The following is a 24,926-nucleotide window of genomic DNA, read 5'->3' as shown; positions in this document are numbered from 1 at the left end:
CCATAGTAGAGGGTGCATTTTTCATATACCTCAAAGAATATAAATTAAACATATAAAGGATATTAATTAACCTTTAATTTGGGTACTTTTTGAGAATTCTGGTTTGTTGTTGTGTTTTTTTCTTTTTCTTTTTTTCTGTTCGAATTTCGGATCCTGGTTCGGACCCAGCTAATTAAACTAAGCTCGAGAGACGGACCAAAAAAAAAAGAAAAAAAACTAAGCTCGAGTCAAAGTGCTAATGTGAAGACATTAAAGGGGAGCTCCAAGAGAGAACCCCGAAATTGAAATATTAGCGGAACTTACTTCAGTGCCCCCATGCAAACGCCGAAATCACCGAATGTGACCGCCAGCAGAAGAAGACGCCGAGGGCAAAACAGGAAAATTCGTAATTTCATCTTCCTCTCCTTCCTTTGCCCCAAGTCACAGTAGCTTTCAATCGCCATGAAATCCACGAACTTGCGAGACCGGAATTGGTGCAATACGGACAAAGATCCGCGATCAATCTCTCTATCTCGCTGTGCGATTGTGCCGTAGTTTTCTCGACGACGCCGTTCGATCCGTTTCTCCTATAGAATATGGAGTGGAACGGGTCGTGGTTGGAGAGTGACAGTTCTGACGTGCTTGATCGCCGCAAGTGGGGCGAGAGGTCAATTGCAAAATCCTCATGGACCCACGATCGAAGGAATATGGGAACGAAGACAATGGAAACCTTATGCTTTCCAGGATTACTTCTGCTTCCGCATTGAGGCTGCGTTAAGACTCTAATGCCACGAGTCAATTAAAGTAAAAATGCTCCCAAGTCAGCACCTAATTTCTTGAAGATCACTAGGTAGCTCTAGATGAAGTTTATTCATGTAATGCATTCCATCAATCTGTTTCCATGTCCATCATAAGATGCACAGGATCTCTACTGAAATTTACTTGGAATGTAAAAAGCATGTAACTGAATGTATCATCCTTGTAAATACAACTCTGTGATGCCTATTGAATGAATGTGCTCGCAAGTTTACTTGTTAATCTTATTTACCTGACTCGATAAAACCTAATGAGGATGTGTGGATGCTGAGCTGAGCTATCCATAGTTGAATCACCCTGCTTTTGTCCATCTTCCCTTTTCTTTCTTTCTTTCTTTCTTTCTTTCTTTCTTTCTTTTTTGGGGGTTGAACTCACGTTGAACTTCACAGAATAGTCAGATGTGACTTTTGGAATTGTAAGACCTACACGGTTTGGCAATCAATCGGGTTCAATAAGGTGAAACAAAGATTGTTTAGGGAGAACACTTTTTCGATGCATGACCTTACCTTCTACCACTGGCTCATTGGCACATAAAAGATTTCTTGGCGTAACCAAGTACTTCAACAGTTCAACTGTTCCATGGCAATAAATTATGCAGATTAACAGTTAAATCAAGCCATCTTGGAAACAAATGATGATCTCGTCTTAAGTTTGCGCCATTTTAATTGGCAACCCCTACTAAATTTCAACTTTTAGGAGGTAAACAATTTATGTCATCTTGGCTTAGACATGTAAGAATGACCTGATCAGCCTTTGGAACAAGAGCTATAAGCTTTTACATTCTATTTCTGATATGCCAGAATTAACATTAGCGGAAACTAACAAAACTGAAATTCCTTCGTCATTTCAAAGCATAAATTGCCAATTGTGACCATTCAATATGTTTTAATTTGACATTGTTGCTAAGGTTGTGTGAAGGTAAATGGTCAATTCTTGAGATGAGATTTTGTAGGTTTACATGTCACATTAGACAGAACTTTTTAGTTGGACGTGGTTCTAATTGTCTTGGAAAGACTACGGTAATTCAATATGTTTTAACTAGACATTGTTGCTAAGGTTGTGTGAAGAATAGATCTTGATTACTAAATGGTCAATTCTTGAGATGAGATTTTGTGGGCATATATGCTGCATCCTCCTTGGCTTCCTTTGATTTGCGAAAAATATTTTTTAGGGAAAACTTTTTTCAAAATTTCTGGTGTGCTGAGGGTGGAAAATGTGGTCAAAGAAATTTTCCAGTTCTTCTTGGGAAAATCCAATATTTTTTCACGTTAGGACTTCTTTCTCACGTCCTTCCTTCAGAGCTTCATTTCCTCCTTCCTTCCGCCTCTCGGTCTTCGTCAAGGAGCTCTTCGGCAGGGCCAAGGCCCAAGGGTTTGCTCTACGCGATCTCTGATGCTACCATCTCGTCTTCCTCCAATGCCGTCACAAGCACTACGGCCGCTAAGCAGAACGGCGATTGGCTCTCCGGTATCACCAATTACATGGAGAGCGCTCAGAAGGGGGGCAGAATCAACCTTTGGAGCTAATTGCAGCAGATTGTGGGCTTTGGCTACTCTTCCTTTTAATAGCGATTAGCTTGTGATTGATTGGCCGATGTTGAAACTCTTGCTGGAGGGGGAGTTTCTGTTGAAGCATTGTCTTGAGGATTGCGAATTGCAGATTTAAAAAGGAAGCATGAATGACTGGATAATGTTTGCTTACTAGTCTTGAGATTTTGCTTACTAGTCTTGAGATTTAAAAATAGGAAGAAAACAAGTTAGGCTATTAATCTTGAGATTTTTTATGATTTCTGGGCACAACATTAAGAAGGATGAGAATACCTTTTTGGATAATGTTTGTCTTCTCTATGGAGAATGAATCACCTTGTCTTTTTTTCTTCTATGAGGAATTTAGGCGAAGGAATAAATTTTAGTGTCACTTTGCGGATCAATTTACTCACGGACCAACTTTCTTCTTATTGAATGGGGTTAGAATAGTTGAAACTCAACAATCCATACTTTATAGAGTAAACCCACATCTTTATAATTCCAATAGTATTTCGCGCTTTGGCTCAATAGATCTTGGCCAGGGCACAAGGAGGCACAAGCACGGAGTCTAATGTTCGGCCTTGATGGACTTGGGCCTGAGCCCGGCCTATGGACCCGGGTTTGCAGAGGCTGGGCTAGAGACCAAACATGGGAAGTGCATGTCTATTTACAAAAGAAAAGAAGAAGAAGATATTTTCCTTTTAACTCTCAGCCAAATACCAGAAAATATTGTCACTTTTTCCTTAAAAAATGACTTTCCAAAAAACATTTTCTAGAAATGTCACACTTTCTGTGAAGCATGCGGGGACTTAGTAGCTTTTGAATTGGTTATTAATGTTTTTTGACTCAAGAGAAGGGATCCGAGGTAATTAAATTAATAGCTGATATTCAACACTGCTTATAGGTATATAATTCATGTCGTAGTGGCCTATCAATTTGCGATGCTTGTGATGGTTTTATGTTTGAATTTCATCTACTAGTTTGTCTCTGTTTCCAAACAATGTGTGCGTGTGTATATTATTTGTAGGCATATGTTGGGGGTGGCCAAGGACCTTAGTGCCGCGGTTATAGCTTTCAAAGGTACTAAAAAATGTAGGTATGCATGTTAACTTTTGCAGTTCCTCCACTTATAATCGACATGCAAAGGATTTGATGAAAATTTAAGCTAAAAAGAGCAGCCGGTGAATGCGTACACGGGGCACACAAGTCTGCTGTCCATAAGAAGGGAAAAGGGTGAATCATTTCCCCCGAGACAGACAGAAAATCATGTGCTTGTAATATTAGATGGAGTAATGAGGCATAACAGGCTGCATCGGATCACCAACCATTAGCTGGATCAGGACTCCTGCTCCCGAGAATTCATTCTACCTTAATAACCAAAATCTATGGAAAAACAAAAACAATAGCATGTTCGTTTTCAAACAGGAAACGAAGAAGAAGAAGATTATCTTATGCACTGGAGATCGGGTTGGTTAGTTCAGAATTATTCGGTGTTTGCTAATAAGAACGTAAAGAGCTAAATGAGAGTGAAAGGGAACATAGTAGTCGGCTCCTTCAGTGAAAGATATCAAGCCTGTGCGATATCTATTTAAATCTGTAATTACCACGTGCTTGAGATATGCAGGGCCAACGTGTGTACCCCTAAAACATGTCTAGCTAAGCTCTGCTTTTGCTTTGCTTAATTCTTGCTTCTGCCTTGATTCAAACATTTTAGTTTATTTAAAAGGTTACTAAGGCGTCAGCCTTGTCAGTCAAGATCGATTGATTCATGAACAGTCAAGAGCGATCATTACACATTTGGAATTTACCTCCTCACTCCAGCTCTTTTACTGATTTTACCCATTTATCATGACTTCACCTGCAGTGGCCAGAACTCTCTTCGCACCCTTCTTTGAAACCAATTCGTTCTCACATTTCCTCTATGAAGTCTCTAGTAAATGGATGCATCTCTTAAGCAAGGACTTGGCTTGTTCATCCTTTTCCATCTCATGTAGATGGGCCAGTAAATCCTTCCAACCTGCATCTGTCCTGAACGTTGAAGGAGGCTGCCTACAGAGGGTGATCCTCTCCAAAAGGCACTCTGAAGCACTGACGTGAACCTAAATTTGAAAATGTATCAAATAGATTATTGATCCACAGTGCAAGATGAACATCTAAATTGCATCTGCAGACAGGATCTACGACAATCTAGAACTCCTAAGACCATGTCAACTAATCAATGCCAAATATAAACTTGCCCTTGCTCTCACGGACAAGAAATGGCTATGTTGACTAAAATATAAAAATCCTTGGTATGGTATCAACTGATATCTCTGATTTAGCTGATCTACTTAGTAAGGACTAAGGAGTAAACCAAGTACAAGGTAATTGCCTCAAGTGCATCGAGTCAGAAAATTGATCATCTGAACGCAACAGTTTGATTAATGCAGAGCCCACACCAGGAGAACCATCGAAACTTCAAAGATTTAAGGAAAAGAAAAACTCTGCTTCTTCACATTGCAAAGGCAATAAATGCTATCTAAACTCCAGAACTCTTGATGGATAACTTAATGAAACTCTTATTTACTGGGGTAATGTCACCTAGATATGCATGGGACTTAATAATGGTACAATCCTACATCTAGGTGAAAGCCACACAAGATCAGATTGTTTTGAAGAAAATGAAGGCGAAGGCGATTTCCACCACAAAGGGGAAAGTGAAGACATACCTGCGCTATCTTAACTGTGGCTATGCAGTCTGCCACTTTGGGTAACACCAAAGCAAACAGCTTCCAATTGCAAAGGAAAAACAGATGATCAGAATCCACATGAGCAATTTGGAGAACAGAACGACAACTGATTCTAAAGCCGGCAAGTGCAACATGTCCGTCATAATAAAAGAAAGCTATTATTCTTAGCCAAAATTAGAGATATCATCCCTTAGTTACCCTGTTTCTCAGCAATATTATTAGAAAGTGGATGCTAATTACCTCATGAAAACAAAGATGCTGTATTTGCATGTTGAGAAGCTAGCTGAGAATCAAGCAGAATGTCATGAATCCTTGAGCAGAGTCCCCTAATTGATAGAAAAGCCAATAGTTTGACTGCATGATGAAACAGTTAATAGAAACACTTTTCATGCAGCAATCGCCTCAGAAAAATTTGGCTATGAACATACCAGTCCATGACAACTCAGGTGAGAGGGAGCCAATCCAGAGGTGCTTCAAGTTATTTTTCTCTTCGAGAATATCATCAATATATGCCACACGGATACAAGATGTGACACAGTCCAGTACTTTTTCTAGTGGAATAGAAGAATCTTCTTTTCCATCATATTCTGCACATATTAACCATGCCATGTAAAATGCACAGTTTAACAACGAGAGAAATTTATGATAAGGAATTCAAAGGTTACAATGCAGAACAACTCAAAATCCTGAAAGCTGGACAGCCACAAGCTAGAAATATGGATGAACCTGGTTCAGCAGAATCATTTGCTGAGTGTGCTTGTCCAGACTTATCAGAAGTGGCTGAACTGCACATGTCAAACAATAATGGAAAAACCATTTTGAAGAACTCATGATTGCCAAATGCTTTTATAACCTGAAAAACCATGAAAAGTTCAAGATCTTCATTAGAGAGGAAGGGGGATGATCAGGGGCAGATTCCAGCTGGGAATTAAGAAAGTGAAAACAACCTGAAACAGCACTTTCCAAACAATGTACTGCTGAAAAGTTTCTGGATGTGAGAGCTCGAAAAAGCCCTACATTTTTCTAAATGAAGACAATTGCATTGGGAAACACACGATAATCTGGAACTACCTGATTAAGGCTTAAAAGTGTCGCTTCCCGGTATTTCTTGACCTTTTTTGTGCATGCAGAGGATAGCAAATCCAGAATAGCACTAGCAGCGTTGGGATCTTCCTTGGAGATGGCTTGATGGCAAGACTCTGAAAGAGCACCCAAGGCATACAAAAGAGCCTCCTTCCCCTACAATATTATAGGAACAAAATTGACACAGTAACGTCTGAGAAGGCAAGGAAGTTTAAATGGTATATAGTATGTGATAGAATTCAGCCTTTATTCCTTCTATTCTTGTATCATGCCTTTGCGTTGGTACTTTAGAACACAAGCTACACATATCCCCCTCCTGTGACAAAGTCCGGACATTTCTTACCTTCCATAATTGACCTCGAAGTTCTTTCATGAGAGACATGTGCAAAACTTGATGACAAGGAGACAGGGATTCACCCAATACTTCTCCAAGCTCGCAGATTGCCTGGGCAGCCTGCAAATTCATTCACAAAAACAATCAGGCATTTGGATTTCATATACATAAGAGATGACCAACTTATGATCTTTAAGCCAGACATATCTCCGATGTATGATTTTTTTCGGTAAAACAGTGTCTATAAAGATCTATATATATATTATGAACTTGCTCGTTTCCAGTGTAAGCTTTTGGACAAAAATGGGTGATAAAATACGGTGTCATGATGTCTTTGTCAAACCCCTCGTTAGTGTCAATAAATTGCTCCTCACAAAGCCTTGTGGTTGGACACAAAATCCATGCTTTGTGCTTATTATTATACAAAATACTATTAAAATAGAGCACACAAAACTAATGTATAAGTACAGTCTTGTGTCAATGTAGATGACAAATATTATTCGCAAGTATTGTATTAAAACTTTGAGCCACTAACAAGTGTGGTGAATAAGCTCATGAACTTGACGTGACCTATTAGATCTCATTTGAAATTCAACTCATTTAGCATGTCCGAATTCACGATTGAACTCAGATGCCTCTCTAATGACCAGCAAAAGTTGAGTGGAGCCTCTCCAATGACTATGACGATTAAAAAGAATATTGACTCCCCCCAATCTCAAGTGTGAAAGTTCTCTATTTCAGATAATATTTTTGGAGGTGTGGCTTCTCACTCTCTCAATTAGTGCTTGGGATTATGTATTTTTTTTTTTTTTAAAAGGAGGAAAGGATAAGAACTTGCGGTCAGCGTGAGACAATTCCATGTTAAATTTTTTAAATTGGAATTTTTTTTTGCCACACTTCTGTTCATTGGAAATTAAATGATTTGGGTTGCTATTATTTCAGATTTACCTCAACATTGGATATGTCAAAACAAGTCCATTTGCAACGGGAAACATTTTTGAATTTAGTTAAGAATCGTTACACCTTCTCTTCAACTCACGTGAATCCAACTTAAGAGCAATGCTCTACCCGAAAAACAAATTGGACATGCGTTAATTGATGTAGAGTATTTATCTTCTTTACATTGCATTTTTTAGTAGGTTATTTTCGTAGAGGTGATGTCCTCAGTGCTGAGATATTTCACACTTTTTATAACAAATATTTATCCTATACAGTGTGATGAAGTTAACATTCTCCTGCGTGAAGCATGGGCATCGAACAACTTCAGATTTAGTAATATGAAGCAACAATTATAAGGATTCCTCCAATAAATCACCATATAGTAAATTGACAAGATAATGCACTTAGAAGTTATACAAATTGACTCGACCTCACTGGGTAAGTTAATTAGCAATTCAAAGCCACTGAAACATCTTAACCAAACCAAATTAAAACAAAGAAGACCTGAATAAGGGTATATAGAATTACAAAACCATATAAGAAGTCGACATGTGAAGTGCACATGAAGGGAAAATTTACATAAACCTCTGAGTAATTTATATCTGTAATAGAATAGGAGGCACTTCTTATCAGAAAAAAAGTACTCAACAGAGCAGGTATCCATTGTTTTCTCTCTTGCAGAAACTCGCCAAGTTCGATCAAGCAACTACATAATGTGCTGAATTTCCAAATCACCTATGGTGAAGTATGCCTATCCGTTTTAATTTCTTTAACGTTGATACATTAGGAAACTTCAGGAGTGAGTTGGCGGTGGAGATCCATAAATTTTCCAACAAATTCAGTCGACCGGATTACCACAATGATGTAAAAAGAAAAGCCATTAGTTTCTTCAAGCCACTCAAATCATCCAATTTACCTAGTTGGTTGAGTTTGTTCAGCTCCAAAGTTCTAAGACTTTCCAGACTCTCAAGGCCTGGAATTTCTGTGACTGCAGAATACTCAATTAAGGCAGGAGTCCATGTCAAGCACAGAGAATTTGTAGACTCTTCAATCCTTGACATTCAAGCATATGCTTTATTGAGGTCATGCAGCAATCCCTTTGTAGGCAGAAATCCATGTCAGACTTTCCCTTCCATCTTGGTAGCTTGTAGATGTATTTTCCCTCTAAAATAGGGACTGTTGATGTTTGTCCTTTAAAACCAGCATCAGAATCAAACAACGTCAACGTCTAGCAAGTAGCAAGTTAGTCGACATAACTTCCCTAAAAAATCATGCACCCCTTTGCCAATTAGTCTGGGGTTCACACCAGTTGTTCTTACAGTACTTTCTGTTCGTTTGAAGTCCTCTGAGAGGAGGTACTAACTGAGTTATCCAGCGTTAGATTCATCTACTAGTAAGAACACTTTTGAGGGACATCTTATCCTTGTTTCGTCATTCTATTCAAAATCATTTCTCCGTTCACGCTGCTCCATGGTTTTATGGCAGTATCATTATTTGGATTGCCCTCTCCGGTGATATTACTTGCTGCTTTCACTCTTCTCTGGAAGAGATCTTGGAACAGAACGGCAAAAACAACGATGGTAGCAACCGTCACCACACACAGGGCAACCTCAAGTGAGTCAATCATTTTGCGCTAGTACGAGTGGCCAACCTCAGCAGAAACAACAATCGTTGAGCTGCATGAGGATTGGGGGTGATCCGACTTGGCCTCCCTGCTTGAGTCAAAATGGGTTGCGTTTTTCTTTTTCCCTTATAAATAAAAAAAGATATCAGAAGAGATGATCAATACGATTTTTATCCATTTTGTTGTTACATAAAGTGTTATATCTATTACAAAATATCTTATTTGAGTCATAACCACTCGATCCATCGGTAAGTGTATGAGTCCACTCAAACTATTGTATTTACATTTGATCTATAAAAAGTAAAAACTATTGAATCCATTTCCATATAAGCTTCAACGAATATTCAAGAATTGATACGTCATGGCAAGTTGCGTTCTCAAACTCTCTTTTAGCCTGAAAGAGGGGGGTTCCACAATCCATAATTAAGCTCAGCTCACTTGCCACATATGTTGAATCATATTCTTTTCAAATTCAAAGAAAAGTTTTGCATAATTCTAGTTTGAGATTGATTTGAGTTTGGAATCGAAAATATTTAACTCAAGGAGGTTGCAATCATAAGAGAGTAATCGCATTTTTATATACCTCCACCAATATCCACGAATCGATAAGTAACATCGACTTACTTGAACCATGCCGAGTCAAAGTGCCCATTTGAAAGACATCAAAGGAAGCGCCAAAGGAGGAGAGACAGGGAGAACGCAAACTTGTCCGGGAGCACGTCTCATTTTAGCTAAACTTCCTTCATTGCCCTCACGGAAACGACAAAATCACCGAACGTGACACCGAATATGCCCGCTGACAGAGCAAGCGCCCGAGGGCAAATTAGGAAAATCAGCAAATCCATCGTCCCCCTCCTTCCTTTCCCCCAAGTTGCCGGAGCTTTTGATCGCCATCCGTCGCGAAAATCACTGTAGAGTCTACGAACTTACGAGACCAAAGACCGCAATCGACCTCTCCATCTCGCCGGGTGATCGCGCCATTTGATCGAGTGTGATCGTTGTGCGTATATGGAAAGGTACGGAGATTGAAATTTCTTTTGCTGTGCAATGTCATTTTTTTTCCCTTGACCTCTTGCAAAATAATGAGGAGCAGGACAGGTCTTGCTTGAGAGTGATGGTTGGTCTGAGAATGCTTCATTGCAATTTGTGTTCATGAAAAGGTTTGTGTGGACAAGCTCTAGTATCAAGTACGTCAGTTTTGAGTCTGGGGAAATGAGATTTGTGTAGTGAATTTGGCTAATTAGGCATTTCGGGATTGGGGGAAATCATTAACCGTGTGGTGGAGCTATAATGCCCGATCGAATGGGGGCAAACTATAGCTGAATGATCTCTTCAGTGTAGATTTGGATGTTTTCAAAGCATATGACTGACAGCGTTGTGTTGTATTTGGTTGATTTTGTTAAGGTCTTGGATTAGCGAGTTTGGATCGATGCTACCACTAGAATAGGGTCAGATCAATCGAATTTCCTTTTATTTGTTCGACACAAGAATTTCAACCTGCTATTACTACTTTGGGGATTAAATTCGTCAAGTATCTTCATAGTAATTGCTATAAGATATTCAACCTTTTTTCAGTGAAGTAGCTTAATGGGACAGAGGAGCATTACGTTTTAATATGACACTGTTGCTAATGCTGCTTAAAGAATAGGTCCTCGGTATTAAATGGCCAATTCTTCAGGTGAGATTTTGTGGGCATATGCTGCCTTCTCTTATTAGCTTCTGATTGGTTTATTAATGCCTTTGGATACGAAATCAGGTGTTCAAGGTCATCGAACTAATAATCACAAATCATTTCACCGTTCACGCTGCTCCATGGTTTATATAGCAGCATCATTATTGGACTGCCCATCCCCAGTGATCTTGTGATTATTAGACTCCTTTGGAAGAAATCTTTGAACGGAATAGCAGAAACAACGATGGTAGCAACCGTCACCACACACAGGGCAAACGCAAGTGCGTCAATCGTTTTGCGCTAGCACAAGTGGTCCACCTCGGCAGAAACAACAATCGTTGAGCTGCTGCTGCTGCTCCTCCTCCTCCTCCTCCTCCTCCTTGGAGGCATCGGACGACACCTGTTGGTTCGAGGGCTTGGCCATGGCAGTGCTAAAGAACCTATTTTGGCAGAGATCAACCAATCCAGGTTCTCGCTGCTCGTTCTAGAGAGAGAGAGATCTGAAATAAAAATGGGAGGAGGAGAGAGTTGGAGGGGGCTGGTGGGATATTCGGAGTCGGAAACTGAAGGAAACAGAGGAGGTTTTTTGCGTCTTTTTGTATTTTTGTTTTAAATTTTTTTCTTGCTTTTCCTTTTTATCTTTCGGGGTGTGGTTTTTTCCTTTCGGTTGTTCTTTTCATTTTTCGCTGCATGCGAGTGGCGCGAAGATTCCCCGCCAGTCAGAGAGAGGGGGGGGCAAAATTGTATTTTCGTTTTCCCTGCCGCCGAATTGAAGGCAGCGTCGGCTCCCGCGCGAGATGCGAGCTGCGGCTTGAGGATTAGAGGTGGTCCGACCTGGCTTTGCTGCCCGACGCAACCGACTCTTGATGGGCTGCGATTTTTGCCTTCGCATATCAAGAGGATAGAGAGGAAAAATCAAACGTGATTCCCCCTCTGACGTTACGGTCTCACGTTCACCGTGGAAGGTTAAGTTTGAACCAAAACTATTCAGTTTGGATACGTATATAGGCTGTCGTTGCTATTTTACCGGCGTGCTGGAAATCAGGAAATATCTACGCATGAGGTAGCAATATACGTAGGATACAAGCTCGCCAAGAATCCACTCACAATGCAATTCAAATTTGTTAACTCAGGAAAAATAGTGTGACCCGCTTATGATTAAGTCGTCGCGTTTGAGGTTGGGCTACAATTTTTTCACATTCATTCCTCTTTCTTTTTCAACTCCTTCCACATGAAGGAGTCGTGTATGAATTTGATAAAGGCATGTGTGGTATATAAATCTGTCTCATGCATATTAGCACCCAAGTTTGATGAACAATTGATTTATCAACACTACCTATAAATGTGGAGAATTGAGGATTGTTCTCTACAAAAAGTTCTTATTACACCATTCACACTCTTGAATCATTCCTTGTTCTTCACTTCTGCTAGTTGTTCTCAAACAGGATACCGTAGGTCTTGGCTACCTACATAGTCATAAGTTAGGACTTAACCGGTTTTTGAGACTTGAAGTATATTGTTTGATTTTGGCTTATATAGTATCTTGATCCATTTTAGTTAGTCTTTCAATATTCTGAGAGTAGGAAAACACATGTATATTTCCAAAATAAACAACTATCTAATCTTTACTTTGATTAGAGACGTAACACCATTTGGCAAAATTGTTTAAAAGGAAATATCAAAACAAGCATGTCGCGAGAAAAAAATTAGATGAGATTTCTTACAAAATTAATGGGAAATTGAAGTGGTATTCAGGAAAATGCTAGAATGCTTTTATAGGATGAATCACTAATGATCTACCGCTTTAAATGAGGTACAAAGTATGTATCCTTATTGCCATCCACACTCAAAAGGATGGTCAAGTCCATCGCCAGAAGACAAGCCAAACACTCACTACAGAAGACACAGAGTACCACGAGTAATTCCAGATTTATTTGAGAGAAGAACTTCCGGAATCAAGCATAGGCATCCGGGTTTTGGAGGAGGTATGCTTCGACGGCTATGTATATTCCTAAGCCTCTCTCTCTCTGCCAGCTTTGATTTCTTCTTCGTTGAGCTGAAAATCGCCCTTGGTGTAGTATGTGCTGGCTATCCTGCTCTTGCTCCCACCGTCTGGTGTCGGCTCGAAATTAACTTCGTAAGCAATGGATTCAAACTTCTCCATCAATTGACTGCCTTCAATCAGTCTGTACACACACGTTAATGTCTCTTCATCTAGCACATCTACTCGGCTCTTAATGAAACTGAATTCCCCACCTGCGTATGAAATGGGAGATACGTACTAATTAGATTTGAACTAATCACAGAAGACAAATATCTTTAGGAAAATTTGCCTGATCAAACAATATAGCATCTTAACAATCATCGTGTTTTTCTTTTTGGTGGGCCATCTTATTGCTATGTCATTACTTACGAAAATGTGCAATTCCATTACACAAGATTGGCAGAGTCAGTACTTAAAAACCCTCGAGGAAACTTTACCTTCAGTGAAATTGATTTGCATAATGGTTCCGGCTCCTCCGTCGCCTTGGACGATGTCAATGCTCTCCATAGCTTCAGGCATGAGCTTGGGGATAAGGTTGTGGAAGTCCCCAATCAAGGCCCTAAAGAATCTCGCCGCAGGAATGGGGGAATTGTACTCGTCACTCAATTTGAACACAACCATGATCGATCTCTAGGGACTCGCTACTGAAATTATACGAACGATGAAATCAACTTTGCTTGAGCTTAGTGTGAAGAGAACGGCAAGGGAGCGCACTATTTATAGGTCCGAGAGGAGGTAGCCCTCGTTGAATCGGTGTATTTTTTATTGGCTCCAAAGCTCCAAAGATATCTTTCTTCGTCGAGATTCAGAGGAAAGTTAATAATTCTCGCTATAATAACTAATAAGGGTACGTTCTGAGGTGCGAAGTGGGAGAGAAGAGTTGATCGGGATAGCACGTGATTCTAAAAGCGGGGCTGTGGATAATACATGATGGTTAGAGTGCGGTGTAGTGAATGGAAAAACTTGCGGCCATGCGATTCGTGTTGCATCTCATCGTCATATAATGCACACTTTCTCGAGAAGTCAACTTAATCCGAGAGGATTCTTAAACTGATTATTTCCTCGTGCCACGACGGCAACTTCGTGTCCCCCACACTAAATGTTAACCTCGCCGATGTACCTTAATAATCGAACCGAAGGGCTTGACAAACAAAGTGAATGCACTCCTCAACCCCACTTGCATTGACGAATTAGCTTGCTAAGACGGATCAGCCGGTTCCCAAGGCTGTAAAGAGTAAAGGGCTATCGTATAACCTTACAAAGAATATAATTCAATGCTGAAGTTGGATGAGAACTAAAAGGTCTCGACTCAAGTTACAATTTTTTTTTTGGGTCAGTCCTATTCTAATCCTACTTTAATACTCACTCTCAGACTTTTGTATCATGCTTCTTGCAAGACGTGGGAGTCGAAACCCACTCCTAAAACTTTCTCGTCCCCACCCCAATCTCCCATGAGAAGGTAGGGATTCGAACCCCTCACATCCCCCTTCCATGTTGGAAGGGTGGCCACTGGGGCAAACTATCACGCCCAATCCTCCGAGCACGCGAACATCCCACTCTAATCGATACAAAGCGACTTCCCAGGACATGTCGCCGACCCATTCTTTTTAATGCACATGCGGAAGCAAGTAAATAATCTCCAAACAAAAATTCAATTGGGATAGAAAAGCAAGATCACATTTTCAAAACCAACCACATACTTTTTATACATATCAAACTAGTTCATTTACAGGACTAGGCTATTAACAAAAGATCTATAGAAGATCAGTCCTCAAAAACTAAGCTGTCCTAAGATCAGCTAGATAGGTCCATGCTAGCTCTTCAGTCAGGATCGACGAAGTCAAAAATCCTCTCAGCCACCCTCACTGGTCTACCAAAAAGGTCCGGAGGATCCGCCATTTAGGGACCTGAAATATTATCCCACAACCGGGATGAGACAATGTCTCAGCGAGTCCTACCCTCTAAAACTCGATTAGGAAGAAAATAAGCTCCAGGGTGCTCTAGCCACACAAAGAGAATTGAGGACTTACCTCGCCTCAGTCCATTCCTGCATGTCAGTACAATTCAATAATCAATCAAATCATTCACTAAAAACCACAGTCGAAAGGAGACGACCTATCTTTAGGTGGCAAATTATGGCCCAATGGGCGCGACCTTTAATAGGTGGCGGATTATGGCCTTATCAAGCGCGACCCCTATTGGGTGGCAATTTACGGCCCAACGGGCGCAACCTTTAATAGGTGGCAGATTACGGCCTTATCAGGCGTGACCTTTGTCAGGTGGCAAATCACGGTCTAACAGAGCACAGTCGAACTTCGACGATTTTCTAGATCCATTCACAACCTTTCACAATTAAATTCCAATTGAATATCGATACTAAACATCTTTGGGATAAATCCCCACATAAACAACCATTCAATCAATCGATACAAACTGGTCTTACCAACCAATTACGGTGCTATAAGCCAACACCGGGTATTTTCAAGTTAAATACCAAAACTTCTCCAATTTCATTCAATTCCACACTTTGGAATAATTAACCATAATGATCATTTCCACTCAATTTCTCAATTTAACATATAATTAGCACAAACCAACCGCACTTTATCTTTGCGATCAACGACGAAATTCTAACGACTAGTCATCCCGGCAAAATTTTCGAAATTATTAAATAATTAAATTTAATTCCGAAAATTAAATAATTAAATAATATTTTATAATAATATAATTTAATAAAATAATATTTATAAATTCGAAATAATTATTTAATTTAAAATAATTAATTAGGGCTTAAACTAGATTACACTAATTTAAAATACAATTAGCCCTAATTAAAGATCCATTAAACTAATCATACAACTAATCTAATTTACATTCAAATAATCTAATCTAACCACCTAAACCTAATTAGACTAATCTAAACACCCCTTAAGCTAATCATGATAAACTCACCGGTTTTGTGCGCCGGTGAGTTCACGGCGACCATGACACCAAGGTGGTCGATAAACCCCAACGGAGGCCGAGAAGACACTGAAAACGGGCCTCAAAGTCTGGAACTTCTTGCTATCTTTTGCTTTTGATCTGGGCTGAACTGCAGAGAAGAAACCAGAAACTTCAACGGCAAAAACGGGCCGATCGGAGCTCCGGCAAGCGGGTGGTTGGCAACCGGCGGCTCTCGGGGGTCAAAGGGATCTTTCTGGTGGTTGGTATGGGTGGAGGTAGGGTAGAAATGGGGAGAAAATGGCTGAAAACCGCGAAACGGGTGAAACAGGCGGAACTAGGCGAGTCCAGACGGTCCGGCGAGCGGCGGCTTCGGGCGGCCGTACGGGACTGCCGGAGAATTGTTCCGGCGAGCGGTGAGATGCTCTGGAATGGGCTGGATGTCGTCTTCACGGCGATGGGTGGCTTGTTTGCTGATTCAACCGGGAAGTTAACTTTTTACTCGGATCTTTGGCGAAAGATCGGCTGGAGCAGAAATTGGAACGAGGGGAAAACATAGGAGGAAATGGGGTCCGATGGGCATGCGACGGTGGAGGGCGATGCTGCTCGGTTCCTCTGGTTTTTGCTGAGCTTCTCTCCTTTAGCAATAATGGAGAAAGCCTTGGACTAAGGGAGAAGAAGCTGCTGAAGAGTGGGGGGTCTCCTTGGGCTCTCTAGAGCTCAACACTTGCCATCTTCTCATTGGCTTTGCCCCCACCATGACACCACATGACCTCGGCCACTCTCTCTCCTCCAATCTTCCTTTACAAGCTTGGCAATAGGTGCAAAATGTGGTGTGCCATGGGAGCTACGAATTTTGGACATTCCCCCATTCAATCCATTCAATTCTCTCTCAATTCCATCCAATTGAAGCTCAATTAAATCAACCCATGTGTCCTCGGCCTTCTCATGACATTTCCCCGTCAAATGATCCAACTTGCATCCCGAAGATTCGATTAAAAACGGCCCTCTAACAATCCCAAACAAAAACGGCCTTAATTTGCTTTTTTGCTTTTTTGCCAAAAATCTCGATTTGTAGAAAAATCTTATGGAGATGAGTCGATGTTCCTACAATGAATTGTGACATGCCAGAACCTTCAATTTCTGAATCCGAGTTTAAAATCACGGTTAATTTCAAGTTGGCGCGATTTGAGCCCGTCCTAATCTACCAGGTAACTTTTAGGAAATTTTCAGTGCAATTGACCCGTGGTTGATTATTTTCAAGCCACGGAATAATCTTCAACACATTGACGACTCTCGATTGTCGTGAAAATCTTGAGATTTCAAATACGAACATAGGGTACCCAAAACGACAGAATAATTAGTTCAATGCCGGTCGACGAGGATATTGAAATCAGGTGGAATCACCCACACCCTAATTACATGTCTCAGTCGAATCGACCTATTACTGATCTTTGTTCGATTCTGATAATGTCGTAATGATCCTTGCAGATTTATACGGTCGAGCAGTCGGTTCATGGTCAGATTCTCAAGCCTATTGCATTTAAATTCCTTAACGGCTTCACCTGATAGACTAATTATCTCGTGAGTGATCAGCTCGAAGAATTGAACTATAAGCGCGTTGTTGAAAAGTCCGTCTCATTTAATTGAAAACAGAATCAGAAATTTGGGATGTCACACAAACCCCAATAGTTGACTCAAGTTACGATTAATTGGCCACTTGATCATGTGTTTTCAAGGATAATCTCTTATGCCTTTTGATGGTGCTGTGATTAATTATACTGGGTCAATTAATGTATCCAACCACAAATATTCGAAGTGTTTGCGTGCGAGTCGTTGTCAAGGCGTTGTCATTTCTTGATCAAGAGGATGGTAAGAATATATTTCGTGCTTCATTGTTTTCCCATTAAATGCTGGCTCCAATTTGAAGATGAATAGTTGGCTTCATAAGTTCATATATTGCTATAACCGGCAAGAAAGAAAAGAAAAGATGGATGGCGTCGATCATATCTACCATGAACTAGAATCATTGTAAATTCAGCATAGTTGACTATGATCATTAATGATAGGGCATATATACTCAATCACATAAACTTGTTGCACGTTTAAATATAAATGTTTTAAATATCTTCACCTCTAATCTAGTGATAGAACTATTTGGGTTATGATTACAATGCAAAGAAAGGCCTAATCCTAATCAACCTTTCTTTTGAATCACAACAATATACAAAGCATCAGATGCAATCAATGGAAGCAACAAGCTGAGGGAAAAATGCTACCCTTGAAGAAGTGCATCCAAATTTTTCAAACGCATGAAAATAACTTCATTTACTAATTTGCAACGTGAATTTGATATATGCATCGCCGCAACATTATTATACCTCTTAACTGTGCTCCAAGGCACTTTTTAACAAGGCAACGTACTATAGTAGAATTGGAGAACCTTTATTGTAATAGCAACAACATTAGCACTCTCAATCAAGGATTTCACATAGAGAAGACCACATTATAATTAGCAGAACTTAATCGGTCCACAAAGAGAGATGCAGAATTTGCTTCAAACAGAGACAATAATACTAACAAAAGCTTTTAGGCAGAGGCCTCGGGGTTGGCCAAGAGATGGGCGGGCCTCCGCGGACCTCAAGACGGCCATGGCCTTCTCTTTCCCGGCTTTGATCTCATCCTCACTGATCACAATGCCTGGTTTTGGGTGGTAGTTGCTCCTGTTCGTGCCCTCACAGCCCCCATCGAGAGATGCCTCCATCTTGATATTTCATAAGAGATCGACTCGATCTTGTCAGCCGATTCGCCTCCCTCCACCCTTGTGTAGCTGTACGTCATCTTCTCGTTGTCCAGTGCATCGACTCTGGCTTTGAGTACTTCATTTGACTGCCTGTATTTAAAGGGCAATTATGGAATTAAAAATGTCATTATTATTAGGTGTATTATCAAGAATCTCTCGACTCTAGTTAAGCCTTGCGGTTAAATAATGAGGTTGAATCCTTGTGTTGAAGAAGAGGACAGTCAATTTAGGTCCTTCAAACCTTAAGATGGCATTCCAATGAGAAAATGTTCACTTTACCATTAAATGCTGGCTCCAATTTGATGATGAATAGTTGGCTTCATAAGTTCACATATTGCTATGACCGGGAAGGAAGAAAAAAGAAAAGAAAAGATGGATGGTGTTGATCAGATCTACCGCAAGCTAAAATTGTCATAGATTCGGCATAGTTGACTATGATCATTAATGATAGAGCTTATATACTCAATCACAAAAACTCAGTACATGCTTATATAGAAATATTTTAAACATCTTGACTTCAAATCTAGTGGTAGAGTTCTTTGGGTTGGAATCACAGTGCAAAGAAAGGCTAAATCCAAATCAGCGGAGGGAAGAGGGAAGAAAAAAAAACTTAAAAAATGAAAATACCAAAATACCCTATAATTTTGGGGTAAATGTGTCACACGACAAAAGTTCAGGGTTTTTGGTGTCACAAAAAAAAGTTTGGGGTAAATGTGTCACGGTTTGGAAAGTTTTAGATTTTCATGGCACAAAAAAAAAGTTTGGAATAAATGTCATTACATGACAAAGTTTAAGATTTTCCATGGCTTTTTCCCTTAAATATAAGTTTCCTTCTTTTTTTTCCCTTTATTTCTTCTTCTTCTCTCTGCTCACGGTAGGGAGCCTCGCTTTCAAGATCCCCATCGCCGCTAAGTCCGAGGGCTCTACCGTCCACCCCTCCTTCTCCCCCTACTTATGCAAGATCAAGCTCAAGAGCTTCCCCCTCCAGCCGCCTTCGTCCCCTACCTCCCACCCGATGCCACCCACCCCCCTCCTCGATAGCGTTGCCTCCTCCGGGGACGGGTGGCAGCGGCCCACCTTCCACCTCAGCAGCAAGTCCGACCTCTCAGTATCATCTTCTCCAGGAACGTATCACCACCCGTAATGTACGATAACGTATCGCCCGTAATGATGATAAAAATCCACCCTTGTGTAGGCATACGTCATCTTCGTTGGAGGCGTATGCATTAATGATGATAATCTGGACGTTTCAGATACCTTCAACAGGATGGTGGAGCAAACTTTTGATAACGAGGACTTTGCGGCGCAAGTGACAGTTTTGGCTAGGAATGCCACGGACTTGGCAATTTCCTCCAAAAGCTTATACGCGACCATAAACATTAATGTCTCAAGTTCAGTGACCCTGCATGAGCTTGCACAGTGCACCCCCGACATAGCAAACTCAGCCTGTAAGAGTTGCTTGCTTTTGGCTATCAAAGAGTTTCCTACCGTCCTTAATTATAAAAGGGGAGGTGCGAGAATTCTTCAGCCAAGTTGTAATGTACGGTACCAAATGAATTTTAGTGGGGAACCTAGAGGAAAAGCACCAGCACCTTCTACAACAAACAAAACCAGCAGTGAGTCCGGCAGTGAAGGTATGAGTTATCTAATTCTAAAAATGGGCACACAATTTGTCATGGTAAGCCTATAATGGTATCATTCCGTTGCTTCTAATTATCAATATAAGCTGCTTTATGTATCATATTGCACTTGATTTACTTTTACTGTACTCGCGTTCTTTCCAAGTTCAAGAAAAAAAGACTATTGATGCACCAAGAAATATTTCCTTCGCTTTCTGGCTTTCATGCCTGATCCTCTTCATCCTAGATTCCCAGGCACTCCTGCCGGTGGACTGACATATGTTCAGGAGTGGTGCTTAGCTAGGGGCAACTACGCTGCTTTTACCAAGTTTCAGAACAACCTCAGCAGCCTCCTCTCCAAGGGCAACTCCGCTGATTACAGCAAAGGACCCATTGGCGGTTTCTACAACACAACGGAAGGTGAAGATCCGGACAAAGTTTATGGTCTCTTCCTCTGCAGGTAAATCACAAGTGAAAGATACCAAAAATTTTAATTTTTGAGTAATACCTTCCAAATCAATCATTATAATCTTTGGAATTGGCTCACTTGGAAATAGGATTTATAATGGACCTGATATATTGGTCTTAATTAAAATTCTCTACAAAGTACGATGATCCAATGCCAACTGAAAAATCACCGCCAAGAATGATGATAAATGCAACTTCCTATTCCTCTTTATAGGCGATGTTGCTGCCAATCGCTGTCAGTCTTGCATCCAGGAAGCTAGCAACACCCTCGTGGAAAGATGTCCTGGACAGAAAGAGGGGACCCTTGGTGTGTAGTCAGACGCTCATCTTCTCTATCATGGAGACAAGACCGACTCTTTTCATTGTTGACTCTGCAAACAGTTCAGTTTCCTTCAACAGGATTGTGGAACAAACTTTCGATAATGAGGACCTTGCAGCAAAAGTGATGGATTTGGCAAGAAATGTAACAGACTTGGTGATCTCCTCAGAAAGTTTATATGCAACCATAAACGTTAATGTCTCAAGTTCAGTGACCATGCATGAGATTGCACAGTGCACCCCGACATAGCAAAATCAGCCTGTAAGAGTTGCTTGCTTTCGGCTATCAGAGAGTTTCCTACCGCTCTTCATTTTAAAAGGGGAGGTGTGAGAATTCTTCAGCCGAGTTGTAATGTACGGTACCAAATGAATCTTAGTGGGGAACGTAGAGGACAAGCACCAGCACCTTCTACAACAAACAAAACCAGCACTGAGTCCGGCAGTGAAGGTACGAGTTATCTAATTCTCAAAATGGGCACACAATTTGTCATGGTAAGCGTATAATGGTGTCATTCCGTTTCTTCTAATTCTCAATATATGCTGTTTTCTGTATCATATTGCACTTGACTTTCTTTTACGATCTTAACTATGATCATACTCTCTTGCTTTCAACGAGTTCTTAGTACTATTTACACTTGGTGAAAGAAAGAGTATGCGGATTTGTGGTATGTTTAGATGCAAGGAATTTTCCTTTCTTGACAGGGGTCAAACAAAATCCGTGGATTGCAATAGTTAGCTCAGTAATTGGATCGAGGTTACTAATAATCATCATGGGTCCGTTTATATTTCTAAAAAGGACAAAGAGATTGAAGAAATGTATGAGTGAATTCATCTTGCTTGCCATTGGAATGACCATCTTCTAACCTTTATCTAACAAGAGTAAGCTCTTGGACTCTCAGAGAAGGAAAACAGCCCAGAGGTTCAGTTACTTCATCTAAGACGAGAAATTGGAGAAGAGTTTTCAAAGGAAAGATCTCGAGGAGAAAAGCTGGTGGCTTCTCAAGAATTATCTCTATACGATTAGACATTATACGTGCGGCCACACAAAACTTCTCCAATGAATGTAAACTTGGGGAAGGTGGGATTGGCCCCGTGTACAAGGTAAGCATTGAAGCGACTCAACACCTGTTTATGGGAAATTGGGAAAACTGGCGGTTATTATCCGAACATGAACTGATTCGAATATGGTTATCATTGCTAATTCTCATATAGGGATTTCACTTCGACATTACCCCTGTTTCAGGGCACACTGGCAGATGGAAAAGAAATTGCAGGTTAAAAGGCTTTCAAGAACCTCAGGCCAAGGACTTATCGAGTTTAAGAACGAAGTGATCTCGATTGCTAGACTACAACATAGGAACCTTGTTCGATTATTGGGATGCTGCTTCGAAGAGCATGAAAAACTCTTGATATATGAATACATGCCCAACAAAAGCTTGGATGTCTTCCTTTTTGGTTTGAGCTTTAGCATATGCAATGAGTATTTTAGCTAGTTAATTTTAGTTTTATATAGTTGATGTCCACCTCGTAGCTCAGACGCCACTTTCGCTGGGCGCATCACCGCGCAATGATGATAAATCTTTGGTGTAAATCAAGATGAGGCCAACACGAATAAGGTTGTTGGAACGTATCACGCAAGTATTTGATGATAATATTTGGAACGTATCACTGCCAGTAATGATGATATCATCCACATATACAACTAGAAGGATACAACTAGTTGAAGACACGGAGCTGAAAACTGAATGATCTACCTGACACCGCTTTAATCCAAATTTGATAAACGTATCACTAAATCTACCAAACCAAGCACAAGGAGATTGTTTTAATCCATACAAAGCTTTGTGTAAACGACATACCACATTCTCCCCCTGAGCAATAAACCCAGGTGATTGCTCCATGTAGACCTCCTCAGCCAGATCACCATGTAAAAATGCATTTTTTACATCCAATTGATGAAGGATCCAGCCAAATTGCACAGTCAATGAAATAAAAACACGGACAGAAGGAATTTTGGCCACGAGAGAGAAGGTGTCATTATAGTCAACACCATAAGTTTGAGTATATCCCTTCGCAACTAACCGTGCCTTCAATCTATCAAGAGTACCATTCGAGTGAACTTTAACAGTGAAAATCCAACGACAACCAAGAGGTTGCTTGTCAATAGGTAAGGAAGTAAGCTTCCAAGTTTTGTTTTGAATTAGTGCCTCCATTTCATCTTCCATGGCACGACGATCGGATGAGCAAGAGCTTCAGCAACACTACTAGGCACATAAATAGAAGACAACGACGAGACAAAAGCAGAGAAGGTAGGAGATAAATGATCATATGACAAAAAACTTGGAAATAGGATGATGCGTACGAACACAATTAGAAAGACCAGAATAGGGAGAATAACGATCAATAGGACGACCAACACAAGAACGTGTACCTTTTCGAGATGCAATGGGCGGATCAGGATCAGAGGCTGGCACTGCAACTGATGGGAGAACCGATGAATCAGGTGCTGATGAAGGCTGTACTGTCATAGTTGGAATGGTACTTCATCGATGATAGGTGCGGTCATCAAACTGAAATTTGCTAGAGGTAGTTGAAGAGATAGAAGGCAGTGGAAGCATTAGTAGGACACAATCATCACTATCACCTTGTGTTTGTGGAACATTTTGAGAAGGAAAATATGACTGATCTTCAAAGAACGTCACATCTGTAGACATGAACATACAACGACGACTAGGACAATAACATTTGTATCCCTTCTGAGTTCGAGAGTATCCCACAAAGACACATTTTTCAGCACGAGGATCCAGTTTATCAAGACCTGGAGTAAGATTATGTACAAAACAAACACACCCAAAAACTCGAAGAGGTAAGGCAAAGAGAGGATGATTTGGATGTAAAAGTGAGAATGTTGTCTTCCCTTGAAGAATTGAAGTGGGAAGCCAATTAATTAAATAACACGCAGTAAGAACAGTATGACCCCAAAAGTGTTTAGGTAGATGCATATGAAACATGAGGCAATGGGCGACATCAAGAAGATGGCGATTTTTACGTTCATCTACACCATTTTGTTGTGGAGTGTATGAGCAGGACGTTTGATGAATAATACCATGAGATTCCAGAAAGGGCTGGAAACTAGAAGTTGTAGCAAGGTATTCTCTAGCATTATCTGACCGTAAATGTTTGACAGAGATATTATATTGATTCAACACCTCAAAATAGAACAATTGAAAGCGACGAAAAATCTCTGTACAATCTTTTATTAAGAATAACCAAGTCATTCGGGAAAAATCATCCACGAATGTAACAAAATATTTGAATCCAAAGACATCAGACACACGACATGGACCCCATACATCTAAGTGAACCAACTCAAATGGACTAGACACACGACTCTGCATACGGGAAGGAAAAGAAGCTCTATGATGTTTACCAAACTGACAAGCTTCACACTGAAAGGAACTCACGGACTTAGACTCAGGAAATAGACATCGAAGTAGGTTTGGTGGTGGATGACCAGCACGACAACGCATCCAATATACATCAGTGGATGTCTGTTTTACAGCTACGGCAGCTAATACCTTCTTATCAAGGTAATACAGGCCATTTGATTCATGTCCCCCACCAATCATCTATCCAATCCTCAGATCCTGAAAAACACAATGAGAAGATGAAAAGGTCACGGAACAATTTAGTTCTTTGGTCAACGAGCTAACAGAAATCAAATTATAAGGAGATTTTGATAGGTGAAGGACATATGATAAAGAAAGAGAGGGACTTAAATGAGCAACTCCCATACCAGTAACCTGTGACTGTGAACCATTTGCTAATGTAACTGAATTTGATAATGAAGGAGATGTGAAGTGAAAAGAAGACAATAGGTTAGAGTTACCAATCATGTGATTGGTAGCTCTAGAGTCTATAATCCAAGAATCAAGCGATGTAGACAACAAACATGATGAACTACCTTTAGAGGTTTGTGCCAAAGTTGCAGTAGGAGCTGAAGATCCTGTCATTTGTTGGGAGCGAACCAAT

General features: G+C 40.5%; 2 protein-coding genes and 1 non-coding gene across 4 annotated transcripts; 2 read left to right on the top strand and 1 right to left on the bottom strand.

The window, feature by feature from the left end:
• Nucleotides 1-12,713: 12,713 nt before the first annotated feature.
• On the bottom strand, nucleotides 12,714-13,367 carry LOC108954460 (major allergen Pru ar 1). Its single transcript, XM_018860461.2, has 2 exons — nucleotides 13,184-13,367; nucleotides 12,714-12,958 (listed from the first exon to the last, which is right to left on the bottom strand). Exons 1-2 carry the CDS (start codon nucleotides 13,365-13,367, stop codon nucleotides 12,714-12,716), a joined length of 429 nt encoding a protein of 142 aa, XP_018716006.2.
• A 6,377-nt stretch (nucleotides 13,368-19,744) lies between these two features.
• On the top strand, nucleotides 19,745-20,885 carry LOC120287543 (putative cysteine-rich receptor-like protein kinase 9). 2 transcript variants are annotated; one of them, XR_005545669.1, is made up of 3 exons: nucleotides 19,745-20,123; nucleotides 20,356-20,568; nucleotides 20,791-20,885. XR_005545669.1 is itself a non-coding variant. In XM_039300366.1 (2 exons), the coding sequence occupies exons 1-2, from the start codon at nucleotides 20,333-20,335 to the stop codon at nucleotides 20,834-20,836; spliced, it is 282 nt and encodes a 93-aa protein (XP_039156300.1). In that variant the 5' UTR covers nucleotides 19,745-20,332; the 3' UTR covers nucleotides 20,837-20,885. The 2 variants fall into 2 exon arrangements, 1 of the variants encoding a protein (XP_039156300.1); XM_039300366.1 differs by having other exon boundaries at nucleotides 19,745-20,568.
• A 13-nt stretch (nucleotides 20,886-20,898) lies between these two features.
• On the top strand, nucleotides 20,899-22,400 carry LOC104417487. Its single transcript, XR_005545668.1, has 3 exons — nucleotides 20,899-21,342; nucleotides 21,794-21,995; nucleotides 22,138-22,400. It is a non-coding gene; the product is annotated as an uncharacterized LOC104417487 (transcript).
• The last annotated feature ends 2,526 nt before the right edge of the window (nucleotides 22,401-24,926 follow it).

This window comes from Eucalyptus grandis, chromosome 8 (genome assembly GCF_016545825.1).
Source record: "Eucalyptus grandis isolate ANBG69807.140 chromosome 8, ASM1654582v1, whole genome shotgun sequence".
Lineage (NCBI taxonomy): Eukaryota > Viridiplantae > Streptophyta > Magnoliopsida > Myrtales > Myrtaceae > Eucalyptus > Eucalyptus grandis.
This window is presented reverse-complemented; position numbering and strand designations above follow the sequence as displayed.

Excerpts from the sequence above, each read along its gene's own strand:
- LOC108954460 (XM_018860461.2), bottom strand. The coding sequence starts at position 13,367 with ATGGTTGTGTTCAAATTGAGTGACGAGTACAATTCCCCCATTCCTGCG. Across the intron at positions 12,959-13,183 it reads GCAAATCAATTTCACTGAAG|GTGGGGAATTCAGTTTCATT; the intron begins GTAAAGTTTCCT and ends TTTCATACGCAG.
- LOC120287543 (XM_039300366.1), top strand. The coding sequence starts at position 20,333 with ATGCCTGATCCTCTTCATCCTAGATTCCCAGGCACTCCTGCCGGTGGA. Across the intron at positions 20,569-20,790 it reads TATGGTCTCTTCCTCTGCAG|GCGATGTTGCTGCCAATCGC; the intron begins GTAAATCACAAG and ends TCCTCTTTATAG.